Source organism: Psittacula echo (assembly GCF_963264785.1).
Source record: "Psittacula echo genome assembly, chromosome: 24".
Classification (NCBI taxonomy): Eukaryota; Metazoa; Chordata; class Aves; order Psittaciformes; family Psittacidae; genus Psittacula; species Psittacula echo.
In genome coordinates this window covers 4,400,746-4,418,439 of record NC_137759.1, presented here as the reverse complement: position 1 = coordinate 4,418,439, position 17,694 = coordinate 4,400,746, and the positions used below count along the sequence as shown (strand labels likewise).

At 55.3% G+C, this 17,694-nt stretch overlaps 1 protein-coding gene across 3 annotated transcripts in view; it reads right to left on the bottom strand.

Annotated features, from left to right (window-relative positions):
• Positions 1-17,694, bottom strand: part of LOC308229673 (acidic leucine-rich nuclear phosphoprotein 32 family member B-like) — a 99,938-nt gene that overhangs the window by 2,499 nt on the left and 79,745 nt on the right. The window contains exons 2-7 of one of the 3 annotated variants that reach the window (XM_080633850.1): positions 5,195-5,277; positions 3,017-3,166; positions 2,205-2,327; positions 1,107-1,305; positions 685-812; positions 234-288 (exon numbers count right to left, since the gene is read on the bottom strand). In XM_080633850.1, the coding sequence (XP_080489976.1) occupies positions 234-288; positions 685-812; positions 1,107-1,305; positions 2,205-2,327; positions 3,017-3,166; positions 5,195-5,248 (709 nt within the window). In that variant the 5' untranslated portion in view covers positions 5,249-5,277. Of the gene's footprint in view, positions 1-233; positions 289-684; positions 813-1,106; positions 1,306-2,204; positions 2,328-3,016; positions 3,167-5,194; positions 6,965-17,694 lie in introns of those variants that run through there. The other 2 variants (XM_080633849.1, XM_080633848.1) reach the window with 2 other exon arrangements.

The following is a 17,694-nucleotide window of genomic DNA, read 5'->3' as shown; positions in this document are numbered from 1 at the left end:
GTTTCCCCACCACCACTGTATGACCCTTTGGTTCTAACCACTATCCAACAGTCAGCTTAGGCATAAGCAGCAGCTTTAGTGGTGCCCATAGCCAAAAGGCTGCACTTTTTATCAGGGAAGATCTGCAGGCAACAACAGCACGGCCCTGCAGCCTGGGAAGCTCTACAGAACCAGCAGATGTGAGAAGGCTGAGGCAGCTTTGCAAGCACTTAGTATGTTAGGATTCAACTCACCATCATCGGCTTCATCTTCTTCATCATCCTCACCATCTTCCTCCTCATCTTCCTCCTGGAGTCAAAACAAGATGCTTTGTTGCAAGCATCACAGTCCCACCAGCAAGGTGTACCTCCACAGCACCATCTTCCTTCTGCTCTGCTCCAGCCCTACTCGAGCCTCAGGGGGTCACATACAAGCCAAGCAGTGAGGAGCTATCGGTGCCTGACCAGCTTCCAGCATCCCTACAAAGGGGCTGTACAGCTCTGTCCCTGGAAGCCCTGGAAGTACCAGGCTGAGCAATAAACGGGTCTGACCTGACACGCTCTGTACACAATGAGTCAAAAGGGGCATGGGAAAAGGGAGCACGCAGCAGCACTCCCAGATCCACCCAAAGTGCCTGGTCGGATGGGTCACCACGTTAAGGGACAAACACGCTGTCAAACACAAACCAAAGACAGAAAGGCTCACCTCATCATCTACTCCATCCTCCTCCTCTTCACCTTCCAGATCATCATCTTCATCTTCTTCATCATCGATGACTTCTTCATCCAAATCATCTTCCTCATCAGCATCCTCCTCTTCCTCACCCTCACCTTCTAACAAAAGGAGAGGAAGTAAGTGTTATGGCTCCCCAACACTCACACCTCCAACCCGAGTGCTACGTGAGCAGCGGGCAGGAAATCAGAGCAAGAATGCATGAGGAGTGCCAGCAACAAGCCCTGTCAGCCTGCAGTGATTCTCACAGCTTCCCCGGCCTGCCCAAGGAGGGAGGGGGGTTACCCAGACAGCCCCCGTTTTAGTGGCAAGTTAGAATCACCATTTATTTAGCAACGTAACCATGGCCAAATGGGGTTGTTTCCCCAGCAAGAAAACCAAGAGAAAACCCTCACCTTCCCCATTCTCATACTCATCTTCCAGTGCATCGCCATCTGCTTCAGGGTCTGAGTCAGGGGCTTCCTGGTCATCAGCATCATACCCGTCTAGGTAGGTGAGCTGGGGCAGGAGGGTGAACACGCTCTCCCGGTAGTTGATGAGCATCGTCACCTCACAGTTGAAGAGGTCCAGACTATGGAGGTTTGGCAACTTTTTCTGCAAAGATCAATTCATTAGATTATTGGTGAGTTGACACTGTTTCAAGATCAGGCAACCATCATGGGACAGCTGGTTTGCTACCCACATCTAGTACAGAAGTGCCTCTGCATGCTTAATTTGCACCACGTGCTCCTCAGACGGAGAGGAGTTACTGCCCTTGCTAACTGTAGGCAAAGAAGACTTCTTCTCAGCTCCTCTGTCCTAGTTTCCCCACCTTGGACACAGCTCCCTGTGAAACCACATCCAAATCATACTCTCTTCTGAACAGGGTGGGCAACAAGCCCAGCTCTCCCCAGCAGGAGGAATCACTGAGCTGGACTCATCCTGCCCAAAACATGAGGTAAACCCAAAAGCACCACGCAGAAAGTGTCTGTGAGCCTTCCAGCAGAGCCACAGCAGCTCCCCTGCTCCCATCCTCACACTGTGCAGCAGGTCAAGCAAGGGAGGAGTAAAACGGCTTCAAGCTTCTTCTGGAGGGACCAACTAATGAGGCAATGCCCTAGATCACACCTTTGAGCTACAGAGTCAGGATCACAAGGCAAGAGCCTTCCCTGGGGCAGTGCAAAGGCAATGGGAACCCAAGCAGCTCATCCATGATACCTCAGGTGCCACCTCCCTCCAACTGCATTCAACCCATTAAAGGTCCTTTCTCACATGGATACTGAGCACTGCATCCACAGTTTTACTCAACCAGCCTCATTTCATGCTGCTTTTAGCCACTGGCTGCTGGTTTTCCACACAGAGGAACCATTAACGATTACCCCAGCCCCAAATTGGACCCACTCATCTGTTCCCATGAGAACCACAAAGGGCTGCCAAGATGCTGGACTCCTGCACAGACACTCCCCAAAGGAAACAACATCATCCCTTAGATCCCAGCGCAGCCTTTCACTCACCAAGGGCTCCAGGGTATTGATGTCTTTGATCTTGTTGCCGCTGAGATTCAAGTGTGTCAGGTTAGGAGTTCTCTCTGCTAGAACTTCAAGGCCACCAGAAATCCTGTTATCACTCAGCTCCAGCTGCCAGGAGGGAATATCACATAGTCACAAAGGGCTTCAGTTTGCAGCAAGGGGAATAAAACTGCCCTGAGAACTGGACTACAACGAGCACTCAAGCTCCAGACCCCCTCCCTTAGACCACACCATAGAGCTGCAGTTCAAGTGTTCACCTGAAACCCCTTGCCCGCAGCACTCCCAGCCACCTCCATGCTGCAGGACACAGGGGCACATGCTCCAGAATCCCAAACATTTATGGTCTTTTGAACATCATAATTTGATATTTGGGGAACAGGGTGCCCAGAGAAGCTGTGGCTGCCCCATCCTTGGCAGTGTTCAAGGCCAGGTTGGACACAGGGGCTTGGAGCAAGCTGCTCCAGTGGAAGGGGTCCCTGCCCGTGGCAGGGGTTGGAGCTGGATGAGCTTTAAGGTCCCTTCCAACCCAAACCATTCCATGAGTCTATGTTACTGAAGCTCCTGACAGTAGCACAACAGCAAAAGCAACAGAGAAAGGATGCTAAACATAAAATGAGCTCAAAAGCATTTTGTTGCTAAGAAAACCACCTCTGTCACTTACTCCAAGTGTAAGCTACAGAGGAAAAACCAAAATCAAATGGCTTTTTTCTGGGAAATACAGGAAAAACACCCAGGGACAGGACAGCCGAAGCGTCAGAGCAAGGACTGCTGGGGACGGGAGCACGGGGCTGGCTCACCTTCCGGAGCTTGTTGAGTTTGGGGAGGTTGGAGACGGACAGCAGGTTGATGTTGATCATGCTGAGGAACTCCAGGTTCTCAAAGTCTGAGGAGAGACCCACGATCTTCCCATCGTCCGAACGGCAGTTATCAAGCACCAGCTCCTTCACCTGCCAACGGAGACACCAGCAGCGGTGAGCACACCCGGCCAGCCTCATCTCCAGCCTGTCCCACACCACAAAGCAGCAGCTCCTCCTTACCCACATTAAGGGCCACACGAGATCTTAAAGCTAAAGGACCTGTGCGAGGGCACAAGGGGTGAATCCCTCATGGTGGTCAGGACTTTTTACCCTTTAAGCATGAGCCACGCAACGAGCAACCACTGCACCAGCCAAGAACCTTCTCCACCAAGAAGCATGAGGGGGTCAAATCATGAGCTTGTATCAAAACGTTCCATATACAAAGCATCAAAAAGCTCTCAGGGCCAACATTTAAGGCTTCACTAACAGGAGACCAAAGAGGGTCAGCTGGTTTTGCCCCTTCAACTTCTCCCTGTGCCTGGGGGTGCTGGAAAAGCTGCCTCCAGAGGCTTTGTTTCCCTGTGACAGTCTCCATGCAGAGGTGACACAGTTGCCCAGGCAGGTCTCTAAAGCAGATGATGCTGCTCAGGCTCATGATGCAGACACCACTGATGGCATCTACTAGTTTGCCCAGTGGAGGCCACGCACGCAGAAGCCATCACTAGCTGGTGACCCAGCACAGAAACCACCCCTCCTGTAGCATCAGGACCAGCACAACCTGATCCCCGCCAAGCACCAGCAGGGTAAACCCACCCAGCACCCCCTTCTCCCCCACCTAAGCTCAAGCCCCAGCTCCCAAAGGCCCCTTCCAAAACTCACTTTTACCCCACACGTTCTTCACAGCAAGATGCAAACTCAGCCTTGGCCAGAAGGCTCCCGATGCTCTCCAAATCCCTCCTTCGCAGCACTCCCATTTTATCTCTCTTGCTCACATCAGCCAACTATTAGGGAGTCATTTTAACATCCCTTTGCATTTAACCCCCCTTTTCGGGGCTCCTGGGCCACCTCTGCAGCACCAGCTCCCAGCGAAACATCGCTTAAAGACTCTGGAAGCGGTCGGGAGCTCCGCAGCTGAGCCCGTTGTGCCCCCAGCACCCAGACAAGCCTCCAACCAACCCGGTGGGTGCGAAGGCGGCCGAGGCCGAGCCTCCGCTGCTGTTGGATTGCTGGGGGGAGCCTGGACGTTACCAGGTTATGAAGTACCTCGGCCAAGAGCAGCTTTAACCCAGCGTAGGCCGTGTCCTGGGGCACTGCACCGGGGCAGCATCACCCAGCAGCAACGCTCCGGCCCCAGGGCACGCTCGGACCCCGCTCACCCAGCCCCTGGTGTCAAACCCGCGCCCTCACAGGGACCTTCCGCCGCCTCGGTTCATTTTGGGCCTGGAAACCCCTTTTTGCACCCATAAACCGGCTTTAACCTTTACCAAAGCCTCCACTCGCAGCCCGTGCCCAGGCGCCCCACGCCACAGCGCGCAGGGTGACAGCCACCGGCTATCGCGCTGCACGGCGCCGGCCCGGCACCGATAAGGGCCGAGGGCGAACCGGAACGCCCGGGGAGGGAGCGATGCCCTGGGCCTGGCGCTGAGCGGAGCGGGCGGGACCCCAGGGCGAGGGGGAAGCGCAGCTCGCAGCCAGCTCCGCACCGGGGAGGCCGCGCTCAGCCCCGCGCTGACAGCCGGGGAGGGCCCGAGCAGGCCCCGCGGAGCCCCGACGGGGCAGGCCCGGGCGGCCGCTAAACATGGCCGAGCCGCCATGGCTGCGCGGGGCCGCACCGGCCTTGCTCGGCTGCTCCGGGGCGGCGGGACCCGGCCTGGCCCGGCACCAACCGGTCACCCCGCGGGGCGGGACCGGACAGGATCCGACGGGACGGGAGCGGCCGCCGCCGCCAGGGCCCCGCCGCGCACGTGCACGCCGCCATGCCGGAGGGGGGGGGGGTGAGGAGGAGGAGGAAGAGGAGGAGGAAGGGGACTCTCAGCCGCCGCGCTCCGCACCCCCGAAGCAGCCTCCCCAGCACCGCGCTCACCGTGCGGGGGCCCCGCGGGACACTCCCCGTTACCGTTACCCCCCCCGTCCCCAGCAACACGTGCAGACCGGTGCCCCCCCCGGCCCCACGGGTACCTCGCCCGGTTTCTTGTTGCGCAGCTCCAGCGTCAGCCGCTTCTTCATCTCCATCCTCGAGCCGAGCCGAGCCGAGCCGAGCCGAGCCGAGCCGAGCCCGCCGCGCGCCGCTCCCGCCGCCCCGCCCCGCTCCGCTCCGCTCCCGCGCGCGCCGCCGCCGCCGCCTCGGCCGAGGGAAGGCGCCAACGGCAACAAAGGCGGCGCGCGCCGCGCCCCCTGCCGGCCGCGCCCAGCGCTGCGCCACCACGCGCACACACACACACGCACAAGCACACACGCACACACACACGCATGCACACACGCGCGCACACGCACGCTCACACACACGCACACACGCGCGAACACGCACACACGCGCGCACACGCACGCGAACACGCACGCGCACACACACGCACACGCACGCACACACGCGCACACACACACGCACACACGCGCGCATACACACACGCGCATACACACGCGCACGCCACGCACACACGCACACGTGCACACACACGCACACGCGCACGCACACACGCACACGCACACGCACACACGCGCACACACACGCACACGCGCACACGCGCACGCGCACGCACACGCATGCACACGCGCACACACGCACACGCACACACGCGCACACGCGCGCATACACATGCGGAAGCCACGCACACACGCACACGTGGACACACACACGCACATGCACACACGCACACACACGCACACGCGTGCGCACGCACACGCGCACACACGCGCACACACGCACACACGCGCATACGCGCGCATACACATGTGCAAGCCACGCACACACGCACACGTGGACACGCACATGCACACACGCACGCACACGCACACACACATGCACACACGTGCACACACACGCGCACACACGCACGCACGCACACACGCACGCACACGCATACACGCACGCACACACTCACGCACCCGCACACGCACAAACACATGCACACGCACACACGTGCACACACTCACGCACACGCACACACGCACACGCACACACACTCACACACGCACACGCACACACGCGCACACACGCACACACGCGCACACACACGCGCACACACACGCACGCACGCACACGCGCACGCACACGCACACACACACGCACACACGCACACACACACACGCACACACGCACACACTCACGCACACGCACACACACACGCACACGCACACGCGCATGCACACACACACGCACACACGCACACGCACACGCACACGCACACACTCACGCACACACGCACACGCACACGCACACACTCACGCACACACGCACACACACACACACGCACACGCACACGCACGCACCGGCGCTCGGCAGCGCCCCCTTTCGGCCCCGCCCCGCAGCGCTCGGCAGCGGGGAGTCAAGGAGGGGAGGCGGGAAAGCGGCCCCGGCCGCGTGTTCCCTTCTCCAGCACCGTATTCCCGTCCCCAGGCACCGTGTGCCCATCCCAGCGCCATGTTCCCATTTGCAGTGCCACCCCAGGCACCACATTCTTATCCTCACGTCTCATGTTCCCATCCTCAGGCACCAAATTCCCGTCCCCAGCACCAAATTTGCATCCCTAGCACCAAATTCCCATCCCCAGGCACCACATTCCCATTCCCAGGTGCCATGCTCCCATTCCCAAGCTCCACATTTCCATCCTCAGGAGCCATGTTCCCTACTCCAGTGCCATGTTCCCATCCCAGCACCACGTTCTCATCCTCACCATCACATCCCCATCTCAGTTCCTATCCCCAGCTCCATGTTCCCATCACCAGCACCATGTTCTCATCCCCACATTCCCATCCTCAGCTCCACATTCCCATCCCCAGCCTCCTGTTTTGGCCACTGCTGAGGCTGCGCCTGCCAGCAGTGCTGGGACCGGGGTGGCTGATAAAGCCGGGGTGGGTGTTGGTCAGGCTTTCTGCTCCAGGAAGGATGAGATAACAGCCACAGTGGGGGTTACCGTGATGTTTTTCCCTTCTCTCATCTGATGGGCAGCCCACGGTTGTGCTCCGGGTACAAACGTGGTGAGCCAGGAATCCTGCAGCCCATGGGATCCATGGCTGTGGGAAAGCCAGGCCCAGGCAGTGCCATTGGACCCAGCCACGCTTCAGGAGAGCCGTGGAGCTGGTGGGACTCTGCATATGGCTGGGGAAGGTTCAAGCATTGCCACCATTCCCCGCGCAGGAGCAGGATTCCTGCAGGATGTGGGCACTGCTGCCAATGGCTCCATTAAAATCAGCTTCAAAAACACCCAGAGAAATCTCTCTGATCAAGGACCAAGCCTCCAAGTAAACAGGAACACGAGGGCTCACAGGACCAGCCTCAGAGTCCCCCATTGTCCCCTTTGGCAGGAGGCCACTGGCTTGCCTTGTATGGGAGGAAACGGCTTTCTGGTACGTTGCAGATGATTTTTGCCAGTTGGCTCTAACAGGAGCCTGATTTTATTAGGAGCAGCAAAATGAAACGGGGACATTCAGCAGAGGGGTTTAAACCCAGTTAGTTCATCTTTAAGAGCAAATAAGGGACATCTCCATAAGGAAATCCCTTCAGTGTTGCTGCATTCCTGCATCTTTGTGATCTCCCTTCTTCTGACGGTGGCTCCGTTTGAGCCCCCACCATGGGGTGACCAGTCCATGGGGCACCGCACCAGTCACCATCTCCTCAGCGTGCCCCTAAGGAGTAACTCTGAAACACCCAGCACCGAGTCTGGGTGGAGGTGGGCAGATGCTGTGAAGGATGAGATGTGTGGTGGTGGCACTGAAGGAGCAGCCCATGGTTGGGATGGGTCCAGCTGCAAGGCTCAGAGCATCCTCTTATTGACCTGGCTGGGTTAATCCTATCCCCACGGGTGAAGTAGCAGGGGAGATATGGAATCATCACATTATTTAGGTTGGAAAAGACCTTTAAGATCATTAAGTCCAACCATAACATCGTGGTGTCCAGCCACAAGATCACTGAGCCCAACCATAACCGGGTCCCTTCTCTGCAGGGTGAACCCGGGTCTTTTTGGCTTCACCAAGACCTACTCGGGAGGGACCCCAAGGTCCCTCATCTCCCCCCCAGGCCAGAGCAGCAGCTTCCTGGGGCTGCCCTGGGCAGACAGCTGGGAGCTGGGCTGCAGGTCCCCCCTTTGCTGATCTGCATTTGTTTTAAGGTCTCTTTCATGTACTCTTTGAGGCTCGTTTCCTGTTCTTTGTAGAAAACAATGCTTCCCCCCCCCCCTCCGCCCATCCCAGGGCGGCTTTATCTCCCGTCCCGTGGGCTGCAAAGCTCCCTCGGGAGCTGAGCTCTCTGTTTGTCCTCAAACACAAAACCCTGCTCTGCTTTAAGCGCATGGCTTTTAAAGCTGCTCCTGGGACTCGGTGTCTGGTGGATGCATTTAAACGGCTCCGAGAGTTTCGATGTTTAGGCAGATTAACACGAAGCCGATAATTTACTGTGTTAAGTGACAGCAACGGGAAGGCTGGACTGTAAATGCTGACACGGGTTGAAATTCAGGTCTGGAGCTTTTCGCCCAAGCTGGAGCACAGATGCTGGGAATAACGTGTTATCTGTCTGTTATACAACACAACACGAGCTGCTTGTGAGTTGCGCGGCTTTAACTACTTCGTTCCTAGCACAGAGCATCCCGAGAGTGAACCCTGTACAATAAACAGGCCATTACTGCTCTCTGCACCGCAAGGACCTTCTCACCACTTCACACTTCCCTGTCCTCAGAACACGGAGCACCCCCCCCCGGCAGCCCTGATCCAGCTCTGGGGCAACAGCACGAGAGCAACATGGAGCTGATGGAGTGAGTCCAAAGGAGGCCACAGAGATGCTGCGAGGGCTGGAGCAGCTCTGCTCTGGAGCCAGGCTGAGAGAGCTGGGCTGGGGCAGCCTGGACAAGAGAAGGCTCCTGAAGGGGAGACCTGAGAGCAGCTCCAGTGCCTAAAGGGGCTGCAGGAAACCTGGAGAGGGGCTTTGGACAAGGGCCTGTAGGGACAGGCCAAGGGGAATGGCTTTAACCTGCCAGAGGGGAGATTGAGATGAGCTCTTAGGCAGAAGCTCTTCTCTGTGAGGAAGGCACTAGCAAGACAGTCTGGGACTCTAGGATTCTATGGCTGAACTGTGTCAATAAGACAACTTGCTCCGGAGACCCTCAGCTCAGTTTGGAGATGTCCAGTGAAGGGTATGATCAGGTCAATTCACTGAAGATTTACAAGTCCATAAGGCATCTACCGAGAGACCAAAAAATCCAGTGTCCACATGCACCCCAGTAACTGCCCCAAAGGAGTAGGCAAATGAGGTTAATGTAGTCATAGAATCCCAGACTGGTTTGGGCTGGAAGGGACCTTAAAGTTCACCCAGCTCCAACCCCTGCCACGGGCAGGGACCCCTTCCACTGGAGCAGCTTGCTCCAAGCCCCTGTGTCCAACCTGGCCTTGGACACTGCCAGGGATGGGGCAGCCACAGCTTCTCTGGGCACCCTGGGCCAGCGCCTCAGCACCCTCACAGGGAAGAGCTTCTGCCTAAGAGCTCAGCTCAATCAAACCCTCAGGTCTCATGTGCCGACCTCGGCACTCCCCGACCGCCACCTCGCTGCAGCGCTGCGCTGGTGCCGCCAGAGGGCAGCATCGTTACGCCGGGCCCGGAGGTACCGGGGCTGGGGAGCGGGACTGGAGTCCCCGGGGCTGCTGCGGGGTGATGGGGTGATGCTGCTGCTCCCGCCGCGGCTCTGAGACCCTTGTCCAGGGGACACGCTACGTCCAGGCAGCTTTTCTTATTTAGAGACAACACGGAGGTGCCCAAGCGGCTTGGATACCACCAGCATTCAGGTACTTGGGGGAACTGCCTGGAACAGCAGCTCCAGTTGTTTGGGGGCTCCCAGCAAGCAGCAGGGAGATGGAGGCACTTCCAGAGCCATCTCTGTGTCTTCTGCTGTCCGAGCACTGTGTATCCGGATTAGTGCCTAAGCAGAGGCACTCCAGAGGCTGGCACTCCACACACAGTATTTCCTCAGTGTAAGATAAAGTCACAATCCTCTCATATTTCCACAGTTTCTCCTTTATCCATGATTCTCTTAATGCTGCAGAGGGGACATTGGCCTCTCCCTCCAGCTTTCTGCACCACAACAGCCTTGCAAGTTGTGTGCTTTGCACCTTAATACTTTATCAGCCAGTCAGGGACTGAAAAGGAAATGTCAACCAATCTCCCTGGAATTTACCTGTTGCATTCCATCCCTCACAACAGCCTGCACCCGGTTTGAAACACCCAGCCAGGAGGCAGGTTCCTCTGCACGCTGAAAATGGAGTTAATCCCAGTGCAGGGGCTCCTCAGCCCAGGATGGCTTCTCTCTGCCCTGCTGTAATTAGCTGTGGGTAGTGGCATCCTTATGCAGCGTAACCAGATAACAACACCCAGCTCCTATCTCAAAGCAGATCTAGAGGCACCTTCCACATCCCTGTTCGACCTTTCCAGTAGGGAAGCTGAGCCATGGAGTGGGGAAGGTGTTTATCCACCACTGCTCTGGTGAAAAGCACTGCCCTTCAGCCCAGCTTCTCCCAGCAAACACACTCAGCATCATTTCCATTGCAACCAGTGCCTTGGAAACAAAGGGTTGAATGGGTTCAGCTATAGGGAGAGGAGAAGGAGGCAGCAGGGTTGTACCTGGGGTGTGTTTGTGCTCATATTCAGGAGTAACATCACAACAAGAGCATCCCGGGATAAACTGGGGTTCCTCCTCGTCACCCCCTCCATGCCAGAGCACAAGGGGGCCGCTGTGCTCCTCTCACTGCCTGCAGGGAGATTTCAGGCCATGAAAACAGGGTTTGGGAAACTCCAATCTTTGGGAAACAGTCCCACAGGTGTCACAGGGAGAGGCACGCTGCAGGTGGGATGGCTCCATCTCCCAGTTCCCATCCCAGTTTCCAGTCTCAACAAGGGAGCTGCGCTGGGGAGATAAGCAAGGACTTACCCTGGAAGCTGTGTTCCCAGGGCAGCCTCCTCCATCACCAGCCCTTGTGCAACCTTCTCGCCCTCCTGCAAGGGTGTGGGCAGGAATCCTCACAAGGGTGGGCTTGGGAAAGAGCTTGGCACTAGGAAAGCTCCCTCCTTCCCACCACGGCATCACACAGCAGCACCGCATCCTCCCCTCGCACTTGCCTTTGGAGCTGGGATGGGGCCCCAGGTCAGGTCAGAGGCAGGCAGGGTCGATCCCACACCTTGGAGCTATTTCAGAACCAAACTCAGTCCTGATGCAAGCAGGAAGTCAAGTGAATTGCACCAACCTGGGGCTATTTTGGGCCCTTCAGATTTATCTCCCAGTTGCCCACAGACTCCTGAGCTCTCAGGACCAGTTGGTTTTCTTATTTAGAGATGGGGTTTAGTCCCTCTGGGAAAGGGAAAGCTGGAAATGTAAAAAGTGAACAATACAGCGAAGAAACAGGGAGTTATTCAGTGAATAAAGGAAAATGTCTATGCTGGAGAGGGCCAATGTGGGAAGGAATGGATCTTCAATGGAAGGCATGTTCCCAACCAGCTTCTAACTAGATTTTGGTCTGTCGGTTGCCCATCAAGTTGCACCAGGGGAGGTTTAGATTGGATATTAGCAACAATTTCTTCTCCAGAAGGAAGGGCTGTCAGGCACTGGAACAGGCTGCCAGGGAAGTGGTGGAGTCACCATCCCTGGAGGTAATTAGAAGACATGGAAGTGCGGTGCTCAGGGACATGGGTTAGTGGTGGACATGGCAGTGCCAGGTTAATGTCTGGACTTGATGGTCTTAAAGGTCTTTAAGCAAAGGGCATCAGGAGTTTCCTATGGAGTGTGCAGAGAGGACAAGACATCTTCAGGGATGCATCCAGCTCTGTGTTATGGCCACCAAGATCAGGATCTGCAGGAGAGTGGCACGTTCTTGACATGGATGTGTTTTACTGTGCAGGCATGGGCACACAGGCAAGGGCTGGTACATAGCTCACAGGAGGACACAAGCATTGCTTGTATCTGTAGGGGTTGAGTTTGAATCACAAAGGATGCTCTCTGCTAGGAAGGGATCTCCATTTCTTCTTGTAGGCAGGCAGAGGTTTCAAAGCATCTGGGATGGGATGTGGTCCTTTGAATAGAGATAGGAAACTGAGCAAGGCACAGGGATGTGCACTGGGAATGACCCATATGGGATGGGGAGGTTGCAGGGAAATGCAGTGAAGGGTCTGGAGGATGGGAGCAGGGAACATGATTTCCCACTCCAGAACTGACCCACATGGAGGGCACCCAATGCAGCCACCAGGCAGCAGATAGGCAAAAGGAGGTACTTTTTCACCCAGCACCTATTAAAGCTGAATGTCATTTCCACAGGATATGACCTCAAAAAATCACCTTTAAAAGCTTGAGATAAACATAGACAGGACTGGTCTGTTCTGACTGGTTAAACATGATGGTCCAGGACCTATGGCTAAGGAAGTATTAAGTCACTGACCACCAGAAGATGGGGCAGGATTATTTCCTGCTTGCCTTCTTTCTTATATCCCTTCCAACAAACCAACACTGCCACTGGTGAAGAAACCTCTGGTTCCCAAGGCCTGTTGCAGGCTCTGCTCTTAAGTGTCTCTCAGAACATGCCCAAACCGTTGCTGTCTCCTGCCAAAGCTTTGCACCACTCTGTGAAAGGATTGCAACCTTAAATAAAGCCATCGACCTGCGTGCAGAGCACTGCCAAGCTCCTGACAGCCGGGATGCAAAGCTGCAGGCTCAGCCCAAGTGAAAAGGAACTTTATCTCCTTCTGTTTTCACATCTCTTCAGAGTCCACAGTCCTGCAAGTGAGGAAGGGTGAGAAGCTGCTGGATGCAGGGGTTTGGTTTGGCAAGAGCTACCTCCCTGCTCTGGGTCTGTTCAATGGAAACCTGATGGGACTCAAGGCAGCCTCTGCTGTGTTTGAGAGCCCTGGCTGGGCTGGTTCCGCGCTGCCAGGAACAAGGGGATTTTTCTCTCTCCTGACTTGGGTACTTCCTATTTTCATCTACAAGAAGGGTTGCCCAGAGAAGCTGTGGCTGCCCCATCCCTGGCAGTGCTCAAGGCCAGGTTGGACACAGGGGCTTGGAGCAAGCTGCTCCAGTGGAAGGGGTCCCTGCCCGTGGCAGGGGTTGGAGCTGGATGAGATTTAAGGTCCCTTCCAACTCAAACCAGGCCGGGATTCTACGTCTCTGTTTAGCCCTGTGCATCCAGCAGGTAACTCCTGCTGAGGTATCAAATCCCTGTGGCACAACACAACCGCACCACGAAGCGCATGTGACAGATGACAGCTCTTGGAGAACTTCCTTTAATTATTGCTCTTATTGCTGTTCCTATTAGCAATTAAGGCATTTGATTTAAACCTGCCTGCATTTCCAAACAAGCCCAGGGTGGTCAGACTGACAAAGACTCTTGGGTTAGCTGGTATGGCATCCTGCCTGAAGTAAAGATAATAGAGTGCCTGGGTGGTTGCTCAACGATGATGGATTGATGGAGAATTTCTCCTGGGCTTTGAGACCTGACAAGGCTTGAGCTCTGCTCCTCTAGAGCCTGATCTGCACAAGCACCAGGGCTGTGATGTTGTAAAGAGTGGGTATTTCAGGCATTTAAGACTTCAAAGCCACACCTCGCGTGGGGAGCAATCCGTCTTTGCTGTTGCTCCCGATGCTTTTTGGTTGCCTGGAGCTCCTGCCCTACCTGATGAAGAAATAGAGACATTTACAGCTCTGTAGAGGTGAAGGAGAGTGGGTACATTGCTCCCGGTAGGTTTTACAGCAGCAATGGAGACAAATGCTTTCATCTGGCTGTGTAAAGCACATCCAGTTTTAGCACGTCTCCTGCTGCTGTTATTATTTCTTCCAGACCGCAATTTGCTAAACAGCTTCCAAACCAAGCAGAGGACACGATTCCTGCCCTGTGGAGTCATGAGTGACAGGGATTATCTAAGTGTTCAGCATCAGCAAGGCTCCCAAGTCACCCGCCTGTGTTTTTATGTGTGGAAGAATGAAATTGCAGCCCTGGAGCTAAAGTCATGTACCAAAAGCAAAAGAGCTGGCAGCAGAATGGAGCCTGTCTGGGCTGCTCCAGGGCCTTCCTGTGCCCAGGTAGAGCAACGGGGAGCCAGAATTGCCTGGGTGCCCCTTCCGACTCACCCTCACTGTGAGAATGGAGCGAAGTCATCCCATCTCCTTCCACCCCAGGGCCCTGACTCACACGTGCTGAGCCAACAGCAGGAGGGATGCAGGATGCCAGCACTCCCATCCCATCCTCCCTGCCCAGCTCTTGGTTTCTGTCCCTCTGCCAACAGTCACAGCCCCACACCAGCCAAGGCAATAAATAGACACGTGCCTCTGAGCCACAGCTTCTCCACTTGGGCTTCTCAGAAACATAGCCCGTGTCATCAGCATCCATCCGAGGTGACACAGGAAAAGGCAGGGAGGACCAGCCTCAAGTTCATCAACCGGATCTTCTCAGACATGCTCAGCAGATTCCCCATGTCCCTGTTTTGGTGGCACCAGCAGCAGAACTGCTTCCTCGCCACAGCTTATAAAGGTTATAACACACTTGCAGTTGGGCCCCAAGGGTGCAGGCTCAGCTTCTGTGATAGCCTCTGCCCCTTTCACTGCCCCTCTCAGCAATCTCAGTGCAATACCCTTGGACCCCGCTGCCTGCCCAAGGGAGGGCAGACAGGCAGAGGAGCTGGGAAGAGGCTCTCCAGATTAAAGCATGTCCCATATCACAAAGCCTGGGTCATTGCCTGGAACGTGGGATCTTGCAAGATGGCATCAGTTCCAGGAGCGAGAAGGGAGCAGCTAAGGGGACAAGGTGAGGTTTGGGTTGGAAGGGACCTTAAAGCTCATCCAGCTCCAGCCCCTGCCACGGGCAGGGACCCCTTCCACTGGAGCAGCTTGCTCCAAGCCCCTGTGTCCAACCTGGCCTTGGACACTGCCAGGGATGGGGCAGCCACAGCTTCTCTGGGCACCCTGTGCCAGCACCTCAGCACCCTCACAGGGAAGAGCTTCTGCCTAAGAGCTCATCTCAGTCTCAACCAGCCCCTGAGGAACACCACTGATCACTGATCTCCACAAAGAGAAGAGACACATTTGACTGAGCTGAGATGTCACATATTAGGAGAAAGGTGGAGAGGATGGAGAAAGTCTTTGCAAGAAGTTAAGAACTTAGGTGAAGCCTTGGGAGAAAGAAGACTCACACACAGGGATCTCTTCGTGTAAGTCCCACATGAGGCCCAGAAAGCTTCACCCCTGTGCTTCCTGGGCTCCCCAGCCCACTTCCATGCCAGCATCCTGAGCATCCCAGGCCTTCTGACCACAGGCAGGAGAATGTAACCATTAGGATGAGCTGGGAAGGAGGACTCACCAGGAAATCAGCCTCTCTATGACCTCCTTATTGATGAATCAGGGAAGATGTGGATTTGTGACATCCTTCCCAGTTTTATTCATCATGTGGCACAGGATGTCCCAGTGCTGCTTGGGTGCTTTGCTCATGCCTAGGATGCCATAGGTTTTGGTGTGGGAAAACTCATTCTTTTCAAGGATGCTCATACGGGCCAGCATCTGTCTTTGTTTCAAATCCAACTCTGCCACCTTCCCTGCCTGACACTGTACCTCACCTGCCTGCCTTCGCATTGGGACGGGCAAGTCACCACTTGCTTCCCACTGGGATTCCCTGGGGAACCGGCCAGCTTCTTTCAGCATATGAGCTCCATCTCCTACTCACACAGTCCATCCAGGAGTTATAAGTGAGTAAGAAGCAGATTCCCCCCAGACTTCCACAACTGTTGATAGCAGGGGGTAAGAGCATCTCGCTAGGGATTGCCTTTGGTCTTCTGCTTCGAGCTGCACTGTCTGTCCTAGCGAGACACCCAGCCTTGACTTAGTTGCATGTAACAGAGGCTCCACCGTGCTGTAACAGAAGCTGCTTCAGCGGTTCATTACCCCCTCATTTCACATCGCCCATGGATTTGGGAGCCTTTTGTAAGCCCTGGCACCTCTGGGAGGTGTTGCACAGCTTGGGGCTCCCAGGTATGCTCCTCTTCACGGAATTAACACAATAAACGGTTCAAATTCCCAAAGAGCCAGTCCCTGGAGCAGATCTGGTGTCACAGCAGTGTGATTCCCTACTCTTCAGGGACATCTTGGATCTCGGTCTGACCCTGCCTTGAGAAGATGCTGTATGTGTTGTCTCCCTTGCTTCAATAGGAAGAACTGATGAAATAATAAGCTGTTATGTTTCAGAAAGCACATATTTCTTCTTTTCCCAACTCTAAATTTAGGGGAAAATGGTTGATTTGGGGGAAACGTTAAATTGGTGCCAATTTTCTTGACATCCTGATGGGATTCAGGAGGAAAATGCTTGTAAAGCAGTCACCCAAAAGTGTCCTATTCGTGCAATGCTTGAACTCAACAGCAAAATAAACTCACTAGACAAGGTATGACTTGAGAATAAAATTCTTTTGGATAATAAACCAGGAATTGGGGCAAAGCTGAAGAGCAGCTTCAATCGAAACCCCGAGAAACGGAGGCAGCAGCATCTTGCCGTGTGCTTTCTGGTGAAAGCTGGTTTCCTGGGGCTTAGCCAGCTCTGCGAGGGCTGTACGGATCGGTCCCTCCCCTGGGAAAAACAGGGTTGGGATTGGGGTGTGTGCGCGTGCGCCGGGAACCTGCCTAGGGGCACACTGATGATTTCAGGCTGCATTGCTACCCGCTCTTCCAGCTCATGCTTCCCTGCCCTCCCTCTCTGCCCCTGCCCATTTGGGTGCACAGATATAAACCCTCCAGCCAATATGTTTCCTTTGGGGGACTGGCAGGTTTGCCTGGAGGGTGCGCATGGCTCTTGTCTCATCCCAAGTCTTTCCTTAGGGACGGAGCGAGGGTATATTCTGGTGGCTGCTCCCGGTGAGCTCATACCGTGGGCACTCCTTCAGTGCTAGAGCGGCAGGGCAGGTTGCTGCTCCAGCTTTGCTAGAGATCTTGGAGCTCCCGACGCTTTGCCTCACTGTGTGGAAGCAGTGCTGGTCCATCCCAAGGGAACACAGGTAAGCCAGGCTGGGAAGAGAGGCAAGTAGCAAGCCAGCAGCCACTGGGCACTCCAGTTGCTGCTTTGGTTTGCCTGTTCCTTTTTACTTCTTCTGTCTCAAACTCCTCTATCCTTCACCATCTCTTGGCTGACATCTGCTCAGCTATGAAATGGGATCTACCACCTTCGCTCGGATTCTGCTTTTCCCCTATGCAACCACTTGCATCACTGTAAAATCTTAATGTAGAGCACCAGGGATCAGAAGAGTCACTGTGGTGTGGATGAGCAAGTGGAAACCCAAGATCATGAAGAGTCAAACCTCAAACCAATCTGCTTGCCATCTACTTTATTGTCTTCTTTCTGTATCTGTGATTTCCCCTGCTCTGGGGAACCAGCCAGCCTGGATTAAAGAGAGGGCATCATTAACTTCCAATTGTAAAAGGGCAGGGGAGGTTTATCCACAAGTCAGTTTATCTGGTTGGAGC